The sequence below is a fragment of the Camelus bactrianus genome, chromosome 1, assembly GCF_048773025.1.
Source record: "Camelus bactrianus isolate YW-2024 breed Bactrian camel chromosome 1, ASM4877302v1, whole genome shotgun sequence".
In the NCBI taxonomy this organism is placed as follows: domain Eukaryota; kingdom Metazoa; phylum Chordata; class Mammalia; order Artiodactyla; family Camelidae; genus Camelus; species Camelus bactrianus.
This window is the reverse complement of record NC_133539.1, coordinates 39,264,199-39,284,508: the sequence shown is the minus strand read 5'-3', so window position 1 is coordinate 39,284,508 and position 20,310 is coordinate 39,264,199. Positions and strand designations below refer to the sequence as shown.

Sequence of the window (20,310 nt, the reverse complement as noted above, 5' to 3'; positions counted from 1 at the left end):
CCAAACCAAACTTTTGCTAATTTCCCTTGGGCAATTTCTCATTATCTCAAATAATTACCATTCTCATGGCATCTTGTTAAAATTTTTTTTTCCTCCCATAGGAGCAAAGATGATTACTCTCAAGTCTGGCATAACACAGGACTTGATATAGTCTGTATTTCAGTAATCATAGTTGGCTTCATCCTTGCTTTCTGAAAGTCCTAAATGAGTTTATATTGAAAGGAGAGTTCCCCTGTGCCAGCATCTCCTCAGTTGCATATCAAGAGATTCTTCCTGGCCCAGTTTCTTCTCACTTAATTACCCACCTTGGATATTGATCTAAGGCTGCCTCTTAAAAGGAGAGCAAACTATCCCAGAAGATGTGCTGCAAAACTCTCTGAGCTATTTTAAAACAGGCTTGAAACTCTACATTTATATCCCACTAAACTAGGAGGCAAAGTTTTATCTTCTTTATCCCCAGTTTACTTTGATTCCCTTTATTGGGAACATGATAATTTTTAGTCTTCAATACTTCAAGAATTCCTTAACAAAAATAAGACTACGTACAGTATTAACAACTAAACAGGTAACTCTGAAATCTGGTAGTGGTTCATTTGTCCTAAAGAAGTATTTACATTTGCAAATTTTCAAGTTTTTCATCTGTCCTCCCTGACTTTGTTTAATGCCCTCTTCAGGTTATCCTAAATAGGAGCAGTGGTTGTTTATTCTTTCATGGTGACCAGTCTTCTGTGGTTGCAAAGTGGTAACCAACACAAAAATGCTGGCAGGTTAGTGAACCCCTATGTGTTGTTTAGTGTGAATAAATATTTATAGATCTTATAGGTGGTATGGATCAACCTTGCTGCAGAATCCAAGTATTATATTGTTTGAAGATTCCCATTTTACGGTTATAGATAAGATTAGCATGTTTGACTTATTTGGCCTTAGCTTGAACTTTAATGTCATACTGACACAAAGTTCTGTTTATCTGCCGTTACTCACTCCAAAAAGAGCATGATCACCATATCGATTTAGTTCTCTGCTTCTTAGTTAACAGTGCCTGAGATATTTAACATAACACTGCATGTGTATGATTACTGTGGCTTTTAAAGATAGATTCAGAAATAGTCTACAAGTGTACAGAATTCTATCAAAACAGCAACACAGTTTCAACATCTTCTTAATCCAGCTCCCACTGATCAGAGAAAAGTTTTATAAAGTATCAAGTAAATGTACAATGGCCTGGCCATGGCCCTTGTGAATGGAACATCATAGTTGACACAGACGTGAGAAATAATAAACCCACGGCTTAACGTCATTTCTGTTCAGATAATCAAGCATGCAGAGGGGTCCTTTTATTGCTGTAAAGAATATATATTAAAATATGAAGATCTGTGAAGGTCAAAATGTCCCAACCGTCATTATCTTTCAGAAGACTATAGTGGTTTCTATCTTGAGGCCTTAAAATGGCTATGACTCACTCCATACTATACTTGCCTCATCCAGAGAATTTTTGAAAAATGTATACAATAGATTCAGTTGATTTTTTTTATCTGTACCCTGTGTCTTACAAAAGTAATTAATGTTGGCTCATAAAAGTTAATTTAATCCTTTTTATCCATATGTTTTCTGTAAGACAATGTAAACTAGGAAAAGTCCAAATCTCTCCACACATTCTCAAGTCAAAAAGAAAAAGAAAAAAGAGAAACTACAGATGAGCAAGGAGAACAAAAACATTCATAAAACACACCTTCAGTATAACTAGGAAACAGAGAATACTATGAAATTTAATTTACAGGTAAGCAGTAAATTATACCCAAGCACTCACTCTAGACACTGGACCAGACTAAAAAGATGATGAAGACTCTACAGAAAAGAGAGAGAGAGAGAAGAACTGAGGCCTCAGAGCAGCAGAACACAGATAAAATCAATCCCAGATATAGGAGGTTCCATCCTCAGTGGAGAAAATATCGAGGACCAGCCTGAAACTTGGTAGGTAAGAGCAAAGGCTATGAAGTATTGAAAGGAAGACACCTGGAAGGATGCGGGAGTGAAATAAGCAGTCTCAGTGAAAGCATCACCTCTGTGGAAGGAGGGACATGGAAGACAGACGAACCTCTAACTAGCTTGGTAGTAAAGAGAAAAAAGGAAATTAGAGTCCTAAAGAAACAAAAGAGAATCACAAAATCAGGGGACACTTCAAACTCTCCTCCGTGGAAGGTTCTAGAAATCTGAAACTTTCATTTCACTATAGGCCAACAGAAGGACATGGTGAACTAAAAAAAAAAAAAAAAAAAAAAAAAGCCTAGTAAACTATCTATACTGCTACCTGTTTATCTATAACTGAATTGACAGTCCTAGAAGATTGGACATTTCAAATGACCAGAAAGCAATTGCAAATATCCTTAGTAAGCTATTATAAGAATAAAACAAAACTAAAACCAATGCATTTCTACTTTTTTTCCCCTAAAAACATTCATAGAGCAGGACATAATTGTGACATAGTATCATAGGACATCAACTCAAATAAACATTCTTAAATAAGCACATATATATTTTAAAAAATCAAAACTTCTAAAACTAAGAACAGATAAGGGCTAAAATTAAGGTGTGAGGTAACAGTTGACCAGACTCGGGAAAGAATCAAAGACAAAATATTCTTAGAAATAGATTTAACTATAAGGTGTGAAAGAAAAATATACTTTATTGAAAATATATTGAAGGAAATTGAATGAGATAGCCAGTTCCCAAAGACGGCCCCTAATGAACCGCATCTCCTGGTATTCCTGCTCTTGTGTAGTCCCCACCTACACTGAATCTGGGCTGGCCCAAGGACTTTAAATAATAGACTGTGGCAAAACTATTGCTGTACTAGGTCAGGCATAAGAAGTTACTTCCACTTTTGGACCCAGAGAGATCACACAGAGAGAGATAATACCTGAAATCACATAGGGAATAAGATAGGCCCAAAGACTCTAGCATCTCAGCTGAACCCAGTATTCCAGTCGTCTTCACTAATGGACCGGATTTGTAAATGAGTCATATTGGAGAATCCAGACTAATCGTGTCTGCAGTTGCCTGCAGACCAGCTGACAGTACATGGAGCAAAATTATCGCCCATTTGAGCCTGGCCAAACCACTGAATTGTGAGAGATAGTAATTAGACTATTGGCAGGTCGCTAAATTTTGTCACTTTTATGCATAAGTAAATAATAGAAACATTAAGAAAAGTCATGAAAAAAAAAAAAAAAAAGAAAAGTCATGAAAACAACCAAGTGAGAAAAATGAAAGTTAAGAGGTAAAAATAGAGAAAAAAATTGATATAACTGATACGCAAATAAAATCCAACATATATATAATGAACTCCTGAAGAAGAAAAATCATTTAAATAGAATTATGAAAATAATAATCTGACAAAACTTTCCAAAAATAAAAATATATGAACCTATATATTAGGTCCATTATAAACTTTTAAAAATTAAGGGAAATAATCAACTTGAGACATGTTACATTAAAACTATTAAATTTTAAATAAAGAAAATACCATGGGCTTCCACATGGTAGTAAAAAGAAAGGAAAGGAAAATAGGTTGGCATCGGATTTTTTCAGTGGTAACATATATCCAGCCATGTTCAGTGCAATAATGTTTCCAGAAATTCAGGGAAGGGAATTTTCAATTATTTGTTATTATAACCTTATTTTCTCTCTCCAGTCTTTCTTTGTTTTTAATCTATTTTTCATACTTTCACAAGAATTGAACCTTCAAAATCTATTTTTCAATCTTGCTCATTACCTTTCATTGGTACTCATTTATCTAATAAAGCCCGACTTACTAGCATGACGTAAGTGGTTTTCCATTGTCTAATCCCTGCCTACACCTCCAGTTTCAGCTGTGATACGCTTATCCCCAATCACCTAATAACTTAGAGCAGTATTTTTATGTGTTTTGCTCTCTCGTTCTGGAATAGTGCCTTGTAACTCCTGTTAACACTGTTATGTTTCTAATCTGGCATCAGTGCCATCTTCTAGAAAGTTATCTTTGATTCTCCTCCGTTATTACTATAAAATAGAATTGAGCAATATCCCATCCACCAGCTCCGTACCTTGTACTTACTTCTTTTATAACACTTTCATTCTCTGTTACAGTCAACATTTTTACCAACCTATTTCCTTTGCTAAACTATGAATTCTTTGAAAAGAATAACCATCGAAGGAAATGGAATGTGATAGCCGGTTTCCAAATATGGCCCCTAAATTTATCTATTAGATGTTTAATAAGCTTTCTTTTAAAAAGAAGTGTGAATGATTGAATGAACTATTAAGTTGGCTTAAGTATCAAAAATTAAAGCTCAAAGAGACAACTGATAACTTTTGGGATGATCCAACCTCTTAGAATTGTAATGGCAACAATTTAGAAATTAGTAAAGATGGAGAAGTTTTTCCACTTGAAGAAGGGAGCAATAGGAACAAAATCATAGAAATAAGTAAGTTACCTATTTAATGCAAGAATACAGAATATTTGTTTGGTTATTTTATGGATCTTCACACTATGCTAAGTGACATAGACTCTACTGTGTAGCCAGAAAAGAAGTACTAGGAGATTTTAGTTAGAGATATGAAATGACAAAGAGGAGTATTTTATATTTCCATTTCCCTCAATAAAAAAGTAATTGCTGTGGGGCTTGCACTTCCACTGTATACAGCTGGAAAACTGGAGAAAATATATGAAATAAATGAAACAACTGTTTTTTCCAACAGCAGACATTAGGCAGCACAGGACTGCTGAGACCCCAGAGAACATGTGAGGTGAGCCCAGAAATGTCTGATTAACCACTAGCCTAGGCGTTGCCATGAAAGTATTTTATACACATAATCAACATTTACAATTAGTTGACTTTACAAAAAGGAGATTACTCTCAACAACATGTGCGAGCCTCAGCCAATCAGTTGAAGGCCTTAATAGCAAAAACTGAGATTTCCGTGAGAAGAAATTTTGCCTTAAGATTGTAATATAGAAACACTACCTTAGTTTCCAGCCTGCCAGCCTTCCTGCCTGGATTCCGGACTTACCAGTTCCCACAATCACACATGCCAATTCCTTAAAATAAATATATTGATTTTGTTTCTCTGGAGAACTCTCTCTGGTATATATGGTCTGCTGATTTTTTCAGAGAGTTTCAGCATAATTCAGTGGGGGAAGAGATAGTCTTTTCAAAAAAATATGACTGGAAAAACTGGATATCTATGTGAAATAAAATGAGCAACTCTTAACTCATCCCATACATAACCTTGATCTGCAAGGTAAATGGCTACAGATTTCCAAAATGCATCTTATCTCAGTTCTGCATCTTCTGTTAATGAACCAGGTAGCTTGCTTTATCAGGGGAAGAATCATAAGGTTCAGACCATTTGGCACTAGGAGCTAGGAGCTGTATCTCCTTTGGGTGTCCTAAATTCAGTCTCACTGGCAGAGCTATAACTTAGTCAAGAATACAAAAATAAGAGATACTTACCCCAGTGTCACCACTAGTGGCTATTCCTCTTTTCATTTAGCCCATGAGCTATGTGGTATTCTCTCTTTTAGGGGACTATTTCTGTGGCATTGGTCATACACAATAGTTATCTCAAGTTTTTAAATTATCTGCTATATTTCCCTGGAATAAACTGTTTCCACCAGAGCCTAATAACAGACCTGAATTTAGCTTTCCAAAGGGTTCTTCCATGCTGTACACCAAGTAATTTACAAGTCTAAAATCCCAAATGGTTACCATTGTGTGGTTGTGTTAATGTTTGCCAGAGACTCCAATCCCTGCAACAGCATAGTAGACACATTTGAAATCATTTGTGATTTAGGACGATACAGTTCCAAAGAGACTGCTTGAGTACAGCTTATAAGTCTCTAAAAACTTTTTCTCAACTCCATTAAAGTTCAGATTTCTTTTGAGTAACTCAATGAAGGGCTTAATAAAATGTTCAAATGTAGTAAATATACTCTCCAACATGCATATAGCCCTCTTCTAATCCTAGAGAGTCTGAAAAGATGGTAATTTATTCCATACTATTTGTAGAATGTCTTTTGTGGTCTCAGTTCAAATTATTCCCCTATATTTTATGTATCAGGCAAGACCCTATATTTTAGCTGAATAGATTGGCCATTTTGGATTAATCATGTATGTCACCACAGTTCTTAATTCCTAGGTGTCTTCCTCCTCTGAAAGATAAATTATCATAGTATATTCAACATAATAAACCAGTGCCCTCTTTATAGGGATCAAATCTGTATCTTTTCTAACCAAAGTGGGTGGTTACACAAGAGTGATTAACTATTCAAACATGTATTGGAATCTTTGCCAAATGAAAGAAAGTTGTTCAGCTTTCTTCTGAAATTAGAATAAAAACATAAATCATTAGCCAAATCTATAGTAGTGTACCAGCCACCTTTAGCTCACTATACTTCTTAAATTGTTTTCACCATACTGAGCACAGAGGAGGCTGTCAGTAGAACTATTTTCTTTGGTCCTCAGTGGTCATGTTTAATATCCATGAACTAAATTTTTTTTCTTAGAGACCAGACAGAACTTTTATACAATTTGTCAATTTGGATAAACATCACCTGTTGCTACCATCTCTCAAATTAAGGAGGAAATTTAATGTTGTCCTCTAAGGATTTAGTATTTCTTAATATTCACTCCAGAGAAGAGTTTGCACAATTCTAATGCTTCTCACTTGTATATCAAAGTAGAAACGAGTGGAGGCCAACTTGACTAATACCTGATAGATAATAGCAAGCCATGGCAAAGCCCTCCATTCTCACAACATATCAAATCTAATAAAACACCCAGATAGAAGTAGGTGACATTTCGACAGGCTTTTCTTACTTTACATATTCCAAATTGTAATTTAATGTAACTTTTGTACCTACTTATATAGCATCACATTATCTTCAGAGTTTTGTTATTGGTCCTCTAATGTTGTCCTCTTTGTCTTTAGCTCATGTCACCATGTATTATGTTTCTGTTTTTGATAATCCCAGAAAACTCTCTTTACCACCCTAATAAAGCCATTTAATTTATACCAGTCATACATCTTTAGATTTCCCTGCTAAAACTTTGCAAGTAGATCTCAACCCTCTTATTCTTTTGCTATAATAAATGGAGTATCCCTGCACCTTGCTCACACACTTTATTTTCCCAATACCTTTTGGCAGATCCCAAATAGGAGTAATTAGAACGAATTTGTTGAGGTCTTTTTAGCAAGGCAAGTGCCGTTGCCCAAACTACCAGGGGTTTTCCACCTCCTAGCCAGTAATAATTCACCACCAACTTTTATGTAGCACCGTCATCAGTTTATTTCTCTTGCTGATATCACCATCTTCTATTTTACATATTTGTCTCAGCTATCCTAAGTCAGTCAATCTCTTTCTATTCTCCTGATAGAATTCCCATTTTGTCAATGTTATTAATAGCAAACAAGCAATGTTTCTAGCTATTTTCCCTACTTGCCTTTGTTTTCTAACCCATTTTGCAAACTGACCTAAGTACCTCACTCAGTACAGGGAAGGTACAGAGAGGGTCTGGGGTCTCTCAGCTTAAGTAACTTGCTTGTCACCACCACCTAGAAGCATGTTTGTCTCACATCCACCTTTTAGTGCAGCTGCATTCCATAAAATACAGGCTGTACAGTAAACAGTCTTGAGATACTTGACATACAACATACTTAGGAACATTTCAGATCAGCAATCAGTTCCTACCAATCCCAGCTAGGATCTAATTTATCCTAAATTGATGCATCTCTTGAGTTGACATGGCAAGGTTGTGTAAATGTCAATTTCTCATGGGGCCATTGAACTGGAAGACAATACTAAATAAAATTCAATTTAACCCTTTATTTCCAAGGTAATGTGTATAATTAAGCTGGAATTTTATTGAAAATCATCCTGATAAACTCCTGTATTACTTGTGCAATTATAAAGATATTAAAAGAGTGTAAATATTATAACACATACAGTAGTTCCCCTTTATCCGTGGTTTTGTTTTCCACAGTTTCCATTACCCAAAGTCAACCATGGTCTGAAAATATTAAATAGAAAATTCCAGAAATAAACAATTCATAAGTTTTAAATTGTACACCATTCTGAGTAGTGTGATGAAATTTCACACCACCCCACCTCACCCTGCCTGTGATGTGAACCATCCCTTTGACTAGTGTACATGCTATGTATGCTACCTGCCCTTAGTGACTTGGTAGCTGTCTGTTATCAGATGGACTACTGCAGTGTCACAGTGCTGGTGTTCAAGGAATCCTCACTTTACTTAATAATGGCTTCAAAGCACAAGGTACTGTTGTTGGCAATTTGGATATGCCAAAGAAAAGTTACAAAGTTCTTCCTTTAAGTGAAAAGATGAAAGTTCTCAACTTAGTAGGGAAGAAAAAAATTGTATGCTGTAGTTGCTAAGATCTATTGTGGGAACGAATTTTCTATCCATGAAATAGCGAAGAAGGAAAAAGAAATCCATTCTAGTTTGCTGTTACATCTCAAATTGCAGAAGTCATAGCCACAGTGTGTGATAAGTACTTTGTTAAGATGGAAAAGGCATTAAAGCTGTAGGTGGAAGATATGAACAGAAAACAGGTTTCGGTACAATCAGTGGTTTCAGGCATCCAGTGGGGGTCTTGGAATGTATCCCCCACAGATAATAGGAGACTCCTATAGTTATTGTTGCAAATTCTCCAAATAAATACGTTATACCATGTACATTAAGAAATAAATGTATTTATATTTATATAAATAATAAAAATAGGGTTTATTTTTAAAAGACCAATGGTAAATTATAGAAAAAAGATTTTACTCAAAAAGAAAATTAAAAATGTTAAGAAAATATATTTAGTTTACAGCGTTTGCAAAATGAGTTGCAAAGACTGAAATTGCTGAAAATCACCGACAAGTACAAATAGTTTTTAAAGAGAATAAATTTAATCATGTGGGGTATTTTTAAAATAAATTTTGTTATTGGGGATCAATATGAATTAATGTTAAGACCGTACAAACAAGGTGACTTTTTCCAATAATATTTATATGGCAAATAAATTTAAGTGATAAAAGATATTTATCATATACCTACATTTTTAGGTAATACTTTTTAGTATATTTTTGGAACTACTGAGATCTAAAATGTGTTAAAAATACTAGAACAACAGTCATATTTTTATTCTTCAGCTTAAACTTCATTCTCATTTTGTATAATTATTTTTCCTAAGTGAATGTGCTAAAAAACACACACACACACACACACATACAGATTGTTCAAGGAGCATAATTGTTTTGCTAAAAGAATCATCTATGTCTATATAATACTTCTAAAATAAATTAGAATGTATATGTTTTTAGTGACTGTGTCCCAAATTGAAGTACATTAGTGGCAGAGAATTCACTGACTCGAGTTTTCACCCATATCTTTATATACAAAACCAGGTTCTTATCTCTGATTTAGGCTCTTTGCCTTCTTCCCAGTCAGCTCCTGCTACAACTGTTAGGAATAGCAGTGCAGTCAAGGCTGATCTCTGAAATTGCTTTTTATTAAACTCAAATATTCCTAAATTTATAAGTTATTAAATATCATGACTACATGCAACATCCCTGATAAAAATAGCTTATGGAATTATAAATAGGAACTGAATTAATTTTGAGGCTCCTTTCCTAAATTCACGCCAGCTTCCATTTTTCTTCCTTAAGTCCACCAATTTCTTTAGAACTTTTTACTTTTTCCTAACTTTTATGACTAAACAGTACATTCCTTCCCAGGAATATATTCTACCAAGAAGCAGAATTTTATTTTTGTGCATCTAGTGGAGCTAATGTGTATGGTGGAAGACAATGAAACCTTATTACCTTGCCAGTCCAGAGCAGTGAGCTGGGCTCATTCAGGAACTAACCCTATATGCCAGCATTACTTACAGCTGTTTCTCAGTAAAACTGTCAATTATATCTGAAATTTTTAAAGTCCCAGAAAAATAGCTAATTTGCAAAAGCTAAATGCTAAAAGCTAAAAATGGAGCACAATGTTTCTAAATGAGCTAGTAATAGGTAAGGTTACCAAACTTTCACTGGTACCATATCCAAGTAAACATAATAGGAAGCTGGGTTCCTTCACACAGAGCCCATAGACCACCCTAACCACTAGTCACGATGAATTGGCAGAGTCATGGCTAATCTTGAGGACTGGGGGGTTTTTTCAATAGACAGTAAAGAAGAAACAATTTGAAAATTATCTAGCAAATATTTATTTCTTCATTATTCTTCTCAAGGCACCTATAACCTCTTTGTTCCTCAGGCTATAAATAAAAGGATTTAGTAGAGGAATTATTATTGTATAAAATAAAGAATACATTTTGTCATGATCTTCAGAGGGAGCAGACCCAGGACGCACATACATGAAGAAGAGAGTGCCATAGAACAAGGAAACAGAGAGCAGGTGGGCACTGCACGTGGAGAAGGCTTTGCTCATACCATTTTCAGACTTCTTTTTCAGGATGGCAAAGAGGACATGGGTGTAAGAGACCATGATGGTCATAAAAGTGAAGACTTGTATAAAGGCTGAAAAGATGAAAACCAGAAGTATATTAACTGTAGGATCAGTGCAAGAAATTTTGAACAGTTGTAAAATTTCACAGTAAAAATAATGTATTATGTTAGACCTGCAGAAAGTTAATCTAAATAACAAACCCACATGAATTGCTGAATGTAGAAAACAAATGAAATATGAGACACCTATAAACTGAATGCAGAGTCTGGTGGACATCACCACTGGATAAAGCAAGGGGTTCCATATGGCCACATAGCGGTCATAGGCCATCACTACCAGGAGGAAGCATTCTGTAGTTGCACTGGAAGCAAAAAAATAAAATTGAGCGATGCATTCAACCATGGATATCGTGTGATCCTTAGATAAAAAATTCATCAGCATCTTGGGGGTCACGGAAGATGAAGAACAGGCATCTGCAAAAGCTAAACTACCCAGGAAGAAGTACATGGGGGTGTGAAGGTGGGGGTCCTTCCAGATGAGAAAAATCAGTCCAAGGTTGCCCATCATAGTGGTGAGGTAGATGCCCAAGAACACCAGAAACAGTGGGACCTGCAGCCCTGGAAGATCTGAAAGTCTTGTGAGAACAAACTCAGTCACCAGCGTCTTGTTTTCTTCTGCCATATCTGACCTGGCTGATCACTAAAATGAAAGAATAAGTGAGGAAACAGTCACAAAAGAATCATTAAAACAGTGAAATTATATGAGATTAACAAATTCATAAGAGATGCTTCTCATTTAATTGGTAGTTACTAATTTTTACCTCCATTCATCTACTTTTATATACATTCAAAATTATTCATAATAAAAAGTTTTTAAATTATATTCACCTAAGTTGACAAGTAAATATAATGCAAATTCCTTTCAATCTAACATGGGTTAGATACAGGTTTTAGAACTGTATATACTCATCTTAAAACTCATATGGAAGAAAAGAATTTCCCATTTTTCCCAAGAAAAATATAGATATTAAGAGTAGTCAAGAATACCAGAATTGATGTTGAACTATAATATAGAGATACATTAAGAACAAATATAATGTTTTGTGTCATCAAAACATTAAGATAGTGCATAAGAAAGGCAAGAGAATCAGCACAATGGAATAGAGAGCTCAGAAATAGAAAGGAATGTGGCAGAAGACAAGTTCATTAGGAAACAGGTGATTGATTTAATGGACTCTGCAGACTGTTGTCTGGAAGTAAGACTAGGCTCCTACCTAACACCATGAATATTTTCTAAGAAATTTAGGAGACAATAATGTAACATGGAGAATAGAGAAATCCTTATCCAAGAGAAGAAATTCAGTATAAAAATATAAGTATATATAGTTTGAATGAATATCAAAATAATACCTAACAGAGTCAAAGGGCATATAATAGACTGGGAAATATATTTTGCCATGTATATGGAAGACATAGATTTATGTCTATAATATAAAAATAACTATTAGGTTTAGATAAGAAAAGGCAAATAATATAAAAGAAGAATGAGTAAAGCATGTGAATAAGCAAGTTTACAGACAAACAAATCAAAATAATCAATAAATAAAATGAAAAGATGCCCAAATTTCTGTCATAGATAGATACATGTGTGTATGCACAGACACACACACATAGATACATCCTTTCTCATGAATCAGAATAGGAGAAATAAAAATGAATAAAAATACTCACTGCTGACTGAGGTGAGAAAAGTGGTACTCTCATATTTTACTTGTAGAAATATAAATTGCAACAGCCTTTTTAAACAGCAATTTTATATGATCCTATTTAATTTTTTAATATATATACCCTTTTACTACCATTCTCTTTTAGATATGTCCTAGAAATAAAAACACCACTACACAAAGATAAACATACAAAGAATAATCAGTGCATTATTGTTTAAGGTAGCAAAGACCAGATGTTTTGGTCTTTTGGTCTTCACCAACAGTGAAATGGTTAAATAAATCACACTACATTCATATTATGGAATATAATTCAGCCATGAAAAAAGAGCTATTCTACCTGATTTTGATTTTGAAATTCCACAATGTATAGTTATCTGAGAAAAGTAAGATACAAAGAAGTGTAAAAATTATGATCTCATCATTGTAAAAAAGAAATGTACTTTTAAATCTTTTATATGGAGAAATACATGAGTAATAGACACTAAGTTTATAGCAATGGTTTTTCCAGAGTGAGAGTAGAGACAGGAATGAGGGAAGTGAAGGAGAGTAGAAGTCTAAGTAACAGTTCCATGAGAAAGGCAGCATATATATTATGATTCCCTACCACATAAACTATGCAACTGATTTACATGTGTGTATATATATCTGTATGTGTGAAAGAATGGCCCCCATCATGTTAATAGTAGAGAAAATAAACAAGAACACTGAAATCCTATTGCCACCTTTCTAAGGAGGTGCTTTGCAACTGAAAATTCAAACATAAAATTAGGATGTAAATATGTCTAAATTTGTGTACATAAACATCAGTTAAATGCAGAAATGGCCTTCAGGGAAATTAGCATTTTCTTTTGGATATTATCAATGGGAGCCAATTTTTGACCATTGAAAATAGATACAATTTTTTAATATTCCAAACTTACTTATAATGACATAAGGTAGATTCAAGTAGACTAATGGAGGGTTTTTTAAGAGTTATTTTTTGTAATTTCAGTAATTTTGTTATTCAGCTAATTCCTGCATACTTATTGTTTCGTCACTGTTGTGAACACAACATTTGGTGTTTGCATGAAAGAACTCCAAAAAGGAGTTTTCTGGTGAATATAGATACTTTTAGATTACCTTTAAAAGAAAAATAAATACATTTAGGTATACAGATTGTTATGATAGTTCCATGTATGAAGAAAAAAAATTTTCATAAATTACAGTCATACCTCTCAATACTTATGGAATACAAAAAATTTTTACTATGAGAATATATTAGAAAAACTGAGTTTGTCTAATTTTAAAATATGAATAAAGGCTCTTTCCCTAAGAATCAATGATCAGCAGAAGAGATCATGAAATATTTTCCTATCTATACTAAAAATAAGTGAAGAATTAGAGTTTCAGAATCTTTACTTTTAAATATATGCCCACAGAGAGCCCTAATATGTACAAAACAGGCAAAAATGTTAATTGGAAATTAAGAACCATAGGAAATATTTACCCTGCATAAACTGGCCCAACTTTCTTATCTCAGATAACCAAATTATTGCTATTCCTACTTTTATTTCCTGTAATGTATAATTTAGACAAGAATTAGTAACCCTTGTGATTTTTTTCTCAACAGTTGTGTGATAGATAACACAGAGTCTTTTGAAGTTACTTTCAGCGACTTTAGCTCATATTCTCATAATTCCATGAAATTAAAGAATTTTTATTGTACAGCAATAAACCTGAGGCCAAAATTTCTCATTCAGAAAATTTACAAGCAAGTTAAATTTGAGCTGCATAGCTTGTCTCAATTAAGAAAACATCCCATTATAAAATAAATTTGGATTTTTTTATCATTGCTATTTAATTTTTCTTTCATTCTTCTATTAATCAAAGTTTATTATTTAAAAACTCTCAATAAATGCGTTATCTACACAGTAATAGTTCTAACTGAAATATGCATGTTCAGACAAACATTTACTTCTGTCCAGCCAGATTTTGTTTGCTGTTTTAAAAAGGGAAAATGGCTGTCTAGGATTTTAATTTCTTATTTAGATGTTTTGTTACCATACAGACAAATTACAAAGCTATATTAATGAAAATTATGAAAATATCTGCACTCTTACCCAGTTCCTGTAAAACATGGGAAACTGAAAATGTGCTGGTTTTCTCAAAGTAATATAGAAGGCATAGAAATGGAGAAGAATTATTTATGCATTGATTTTCCTTAGCAACTCCAAACTGGAAGGAAATAGCATTTATTTCTCATATTTGCAAACCCATTCTTTAAAAAGTTTTGAAATTCCCTTAGTGCTTCTAAAGTATTTCCAGTGGGATTAAGTCCAAGTTGTTCTACTGGGCATTGTAAGCTAATCATCGAATCATCCATACACAGCTAGTTTTAGCAATTAAAACTACATGGTGTGTCCTCAAGGGTCACTAAATGGGCATGTTTTTAAAATATCACTCAGTGGAGTTTAGAATAAGCTTGTTTTCCTTCCTCTTATTTATTTTAATGCTGCCATTACCCAACTACCTACCTGACTTGCCCACTTGGAAATCCCAAAATTACCTTATAATTAACATGTCCAAATCTGAAATTATGATCTTCCTCTATTCTACCCCCAAACCTGGTTTTCTTTCAGTGTTCCTGTCTCAGGGAATTGGGTCACAAAGCAAATGTTTATCTACTAAAGATGTCTAAAATCCAACTGTTTCTTTTTATCTGTACAGTCAGTACTAAAGTCCAAGATACAGTCATCTCTTGCCTGGCTTATTAAGAAACCTTGTAACTGCACTATCTGCATCTCCTAACACAGTCATCTAATCTATTCTCAATACCGATGCCAGACTAATTTTTATAAGACATACCCCATTTCACTAACACCCCACAACACACTTTCCCCATTTAATTAATAATTAATTAATTAATTAATTAATAATTTCTCATTGCATATAGAGTAACAACTAAAATTCTTAAGCCTAATATCCATGTCCATATAGATAGACCCAATAATTAACTGTATGCCGTTGAGAATTTTTCTTGCATTATATGTGTATATTGTTCTAGCACTAACTGAACTGACATAATTCTCAGTATGTTAGGTAGACTGATAAAATAGAAGTTAACTTCTTCATGATAAGTATAAAGCACATGTTCCTAACTGATAGCCTGTTTTACTCCAACTGGTGATTCAGAGTCCTAGACTCTTTCCAGCTCATCTTTCAAGCATTTTCCACACACATAACTTTCTTCAACGCTTGTGTTCTCTTTTGGATCAAGCTGGAAGGGGAAAGTTCACAGGGGATTCCCAATATGAAGTTTTTATGAGCTAGAAGTGGAAGTGATATGTATCACTGCAGTCAACTGAAAACAGAGGCTGTGTATCTAGGAAGAGAAGAGAAGGATGTGGTGATCAGCTAACAGATTCTTCTACGGTACTTCTGATTGTCATTTACCTGTTTTACCCTCCTTCCCACATAGAGAACACTCTCAGCCTCTCTCCTGGGGATTCAAACCCCACTCCCATCTAGTACCTATCTCAACAAAAAACAGGATTTCGAGGTGATACTCTGTTCTCTCCACCAATTCCAGCTATGGCTGTTCTTTGTGTAGGTACCAAGAGTTGTTTTGAATATATTGTTTTGCCACATGTTATAATTAGACCCTCCTGATATGCAATTTTTTGTAGGATTTTTCTATCCTATGGAGCAGGTGAACTTTACAAAGGTATCCAGAGTACGTATCAGGTCCAATTAACGTATCATCATCAATATAATGAACCAACCTACTCTTCTACAAAATGTCTAGAAAATAATGTTTTCTTTAAATACAGAGCAGAAGAGTCAGCATAGCCCTGGGGCAAGACCATTAAGGTATATTGTTACCCATCCCAGATGAATGTAAAATGCTTCTAATCCTCATGCATGACTGGTATTGAAAGAATACATTTTCCACACATCAGCAGCCACATATCTCATACCAGATACTGTATTGAAGGGTCCTAGTAAGAGCAGCGTATCTGCAAAACAACAGTGGGCACAACATGGCTAAGTTTGTGGTTTCTGCCACTACCAGCCATGACCTATATAGATTTTGCAGAGACTAGGATGGTAAAATAAATAAGGATATAATGTGGACCACCACCTCTGCAGCCTTTTTCAGTTTCTAAGAATGGCTCCATTTGCACCAAAAATGAATGATATGCCTAAATAAAATAGAGATATATTTGTTGAGCGCTTTTTCATATGCCTGTTGGTCATCTGTAGGTCTTCTTTGGAAAAACATCTATTTTATTTAGGTCTTACATCCATTTGTCAATTGGGTGTTTGTTTTTTAGATACTGAGTTGGATGAGCTGTTTGTATATTTTGGAATTAACCCCTTGTTGGTTGCATCATTTGCAGATATTTTCTCCAGTTCTGTAGATTTTCTTTTTGTTTTGTTGATGGATGGTTTTGTTTTGTTAATTCTGCTGTGCAAAAGCTTTTAAGTTTAATTAGCTCCCACTTGTTTATTTTTTTTGCTCTTATTTCTTTTGACTTGGGAAACTGACCTAAGAGAATATTGCTATGATTTATGTCAGAGAATGTTTTGGCTATGTTCTCTTCTGGGAGTTTTATGGTGTCATGTCTTATATTTACATCTTTAAACCACTTTGAGTTAATCTTTGTATATGGTGTGAAAGAGTGTTCGAATTTCATTGATTACATGTCCAGCTTGCCCAACACCACTTGCTGAAATGAGTATCTTTTCTCCACTGTATACTGTCTGAGGTTAATTAGCTGTAGGTGTGTGGGCTTATTTCTGAGTTTTCTATTCTAGTCCATTGATATTTATGTCTGTTTTTGAATCAGTACCATGCAGCTTTGATTACTGTAGCTTTGTAGTATCATCTGAAGTCAAGGAGAGTTATGTCTCCAGCTTTGTGAGTTGGGGCTGAGGGCTGAGGGCCAAGACACTGTGGTTGCATGAAGGAATCAACTTCCACTTCCAATCAGGTCTGATTCTTCCCCTATCTTCTATCTTTCCCTCCATCTTCAGAGGCCAGAAGAGGCAGACTTTTCCCCCTATTATGACATGTCCTCCTTTTAACAGAGTATCAAGTTTAAGATCCTCTAGTCATAGACAGAAAAAGCAAGAAGTGAGTTTACCAAATCTGGTATATCTTTCATAAAAGACGTACCAAAGGGGGAAATAAATGAATTTAGAAAGCCTACTCTTAAGAGTTGCTAAAAAAGCAATTACTAGCTTTTTCCACCATGAAAAGAAACATGTTAAAAATAGAAAATTAAAATTTTATTGTTTAATATTTGCAAAAATATTATCCTATTGACTCTGGAACTCCCTGTGACTGTCTCTAGGGGGACTGTGAAGATGGCAGTCCTGCTATATATATATCAGCATGTGCTGACAAAAGAATACAAATTGTAATCGTCTGCCTCTAGATTATACTCCAAGTTAGTAATAGTTTTTCTAGAAGTAATAAAGGTAATAGAGAAGGTCTGTACATTAACATATAGCCATTGTATAGCCAAGACTAAACAGTGTATGGCATATTAAAAAAGAGAGAGAAGAAGATTTACCACTGGCCTTGACTGCAGAAAGATGGAGACAGAAATTCCTAAGAGAATCAGTAAACATGGAACAACCTGCTTAAAATGAGCCCACACAGGAGAAGACAGAGCTCCGATGCAGTGAGAGGAACCAGGATCTGGGGAAAATGAGCCCCATCAATGTCCTGAATGCAGCCTGTCCCACTGTGGGCTTTTGGGTTCTGCGACTCAACAAACTATTTATTTCTTCAAATTAAAAAAAAATAGGTTAGAGGTGAGGATAATGTGTTATGTATATGGGGACATCTTTTCCTTATTCATTCACTAGGATATTCACAAAGCTATATGGAATAAGATCAGGAAACCCAAAAGGCTAAACGGCAAGACAGAAAATATACAAAGCTTTTGTAAGGAAAACAAGACAATTTAAGTTACATAATTATGAGCTGAACAAGAACACCTGCTATTTCAGGTTGTGAATTCCAGAGGGGAAAATGTATTTACTTGGTATATGCATGTTGGAAACAAGGTATTCAGTAGGATTACATAATAAATTGAAAGGGAAATATTTTAAAGACTCAGAACTTCTTACTGTATTGCAGGAAAATTCACTGTTTTAAGTATTTACTAGTTTTATAGCTTTCAATGAGCACAATACAGATTTAAGAATTTTCAAATTACTTTTAAGTCTAGAAATATTCATTTCAAATCCCTCAGGAGGAATATATATTGTCATATTTACTCTAACAATATTATTTTGGTGTACATATTGTTTGAATCTTTATAAATAGCCACTAAAGATAAGGTTTTGAAAAATTACTTCCTCAAGAATTATTTCAGAGGGCATGAGTACTTTTTAAACAGAAGATTTACATGAGTCTTCTTGTAAAAGAACATAAGTTCAAAAGAGTTTTAATTATGCATATCTGGAAACCAAAGAGCTTGTTCATGTTATAAAGACTTTGTAAATTGGGGGGTTCAATTTCAGTTCCATCCTTAGGGATGATCTTAAAACAAGAAAAAGTGATGTCTGTTCTTAATGTATTCATTAATTATAATGATGATCACTTTAACTTATTAACTAAGACAAACATATCTGTTATAAATATTATTATTCATTCACTTAACAACTATTCATTTGCTCTCTATTATGAGAGCCAGTTATTATGTTTTATTTAAACAGAGTAAAAAGGAAAGAATAATGAAAGATTACCTGAAAAATATTTATTTCTTTACCATTTTTCTAAGTGCACCTAAAACTTCCTTGTTCCTTAGGCTATAAATAAAAGGGTTTAGCAGGGGAATTATAATTGTGTAGAACAGTGAATACATTTTATTCTGATATTGATCTGCGCCACACCCAGGACACACGAAAGTGAGGAAGAGAGTGCCGTAGAACAAGGAAACAGAGAGCAGGTGGGCACCGCATGTAGAAAAGGCTTTGCTCCTGCTCTTTTCAAACTTCTTTTTCAGAATGGCAAAGAGAATACAAGTGTAAGAAACTATAATGGACATAAAAGTAAAAGCTTGTATAAAAATGGCAGAAATAAGAACTACCAGTGCATTAATAGATGGGTCAGTGCATGAAATTGTGAAAAGTGGCAAGATTTCACAGTAGAAATGATGGGTTATATTGGATCTGCAGAAAGTTAATCTAAGTAACAATCCTACATGAATCACAGGATGAAGAAAACCAATTACATACGACACACTTATCAACCAAGTGCAGAGTCTGGTGGACATCACCACTGGATAAAGCAAGGGCTTGCGTATGGCCACATAGCGGTCATAGGCCATCAATACAAGGAGGAAACATTCTGTAGTTGCACTGGAAGCAAAAAAATAAAATTGAGCGATGCATTCAACCATGGATATTGTGTGATCCTTAGATAAAAAATTCATCAGCATCTTGGGGGTCACGGAGGATGAAGAACAGGCATCTGCAAAGGCTAAACTGCCCAGGAAGAAGTACATGGGGGTGTGAAGGTGGGGGTCCTTCCAGATGAGAAAAATCAGTCCAAGGTTGCCCATCATAGTGGTGAGGTAGATGCCCAAGAACACCAGAAACAGTGGGACCTGCAGTCCTGGAAGATCTGAAAGTCTTGTGAGAACAAACTCAGTCACCAGCGTCTTGTTTGCCTCCATCATATCCACTCAGGCTATCACTGCAATGGGAGAATGGAAATGAAAAAAATTAATCAAGTTTCACGAAAACTTATCTTGGGTGACAATTTTTCTCATATTTCTCTCAGATGCACATTACTGAACAAATACAAAGGTACAGGGTTTCTCTTTTTCTAGACACACTTAAGAATATTATAAGTACATTTAAACAATTTTTAGAAGTACAGACTATTTTAAAGGCACATATATAAAATTACTTAAAAGAATTATTGAGGCAGCTGTAGCACTAATTGACTTGGTCAATAACTTGTCACTCATAAATTTTTAAAACTGAATATATTAATAATGAAATGTTATACTGAATTAAGAATAAAAAATATATAATACATTTTATAACAAAATCTCTAAAAAGTGAGGCTCTGTTTTAGGA

At 34.4% G+C, this 20,310-nt stretch overlaps 2 protein-coding genes across 2 annotated transcripts; both read right to left on the bottom strand.

Moving 5' to 3' along the window:
* Positions 1-10,259: 10,259 nt before the first annotated feature.
* LOC105077972 (olfactory receptor 5AC1-like) lies at positions 10,260-11,183 on the bottom strand. The gene has a single exon (XM_010966468.2). The coding sequence runs from the start codon at positions 11,181-11,183 to the stop codon at positions 10,260-10,262; it is 924 nt and encodes a 307-aa protein (XP_010964770.1).
* A 7,797-nt stretch (positions 11,184-18,980) lies between these two features.
* LOC105077973 (olfactory receptor 5AC1-like) lies at positions 18,981-19,913 on the bottom strand. The gene has a single exon (XM_010966469.3). The coding sequence runs from the start codon at positions 19,902-19,904 to the stop codon at positions 18,981-18,983; it is 924 nt and encodes a 307-aa protein (XP_010964771.3). The 5' UTR covers positions 19,905-19,913.
* Between the last annotated feature and the right edge of the window lie 397 nt (positions 19,914-20,310).

Bases quoted from the DNA above. Each gene is read 5' to 3' on its own strand.
- LOC105077972 (XM_010966468.2), bottom strand. From the start codon at position 11,183: ATGGCAGAAGAAAACAAGACGCTGGTGACTGAGTTTGTTCTCACAAGA.
- LOC105077973 (XM_010966469.3), bottom strand. From the start codon at position 19,904: ATGATGGAGGCAAACAAGACGCTGGTGACTGAGTTTGTTCTCACAAGA.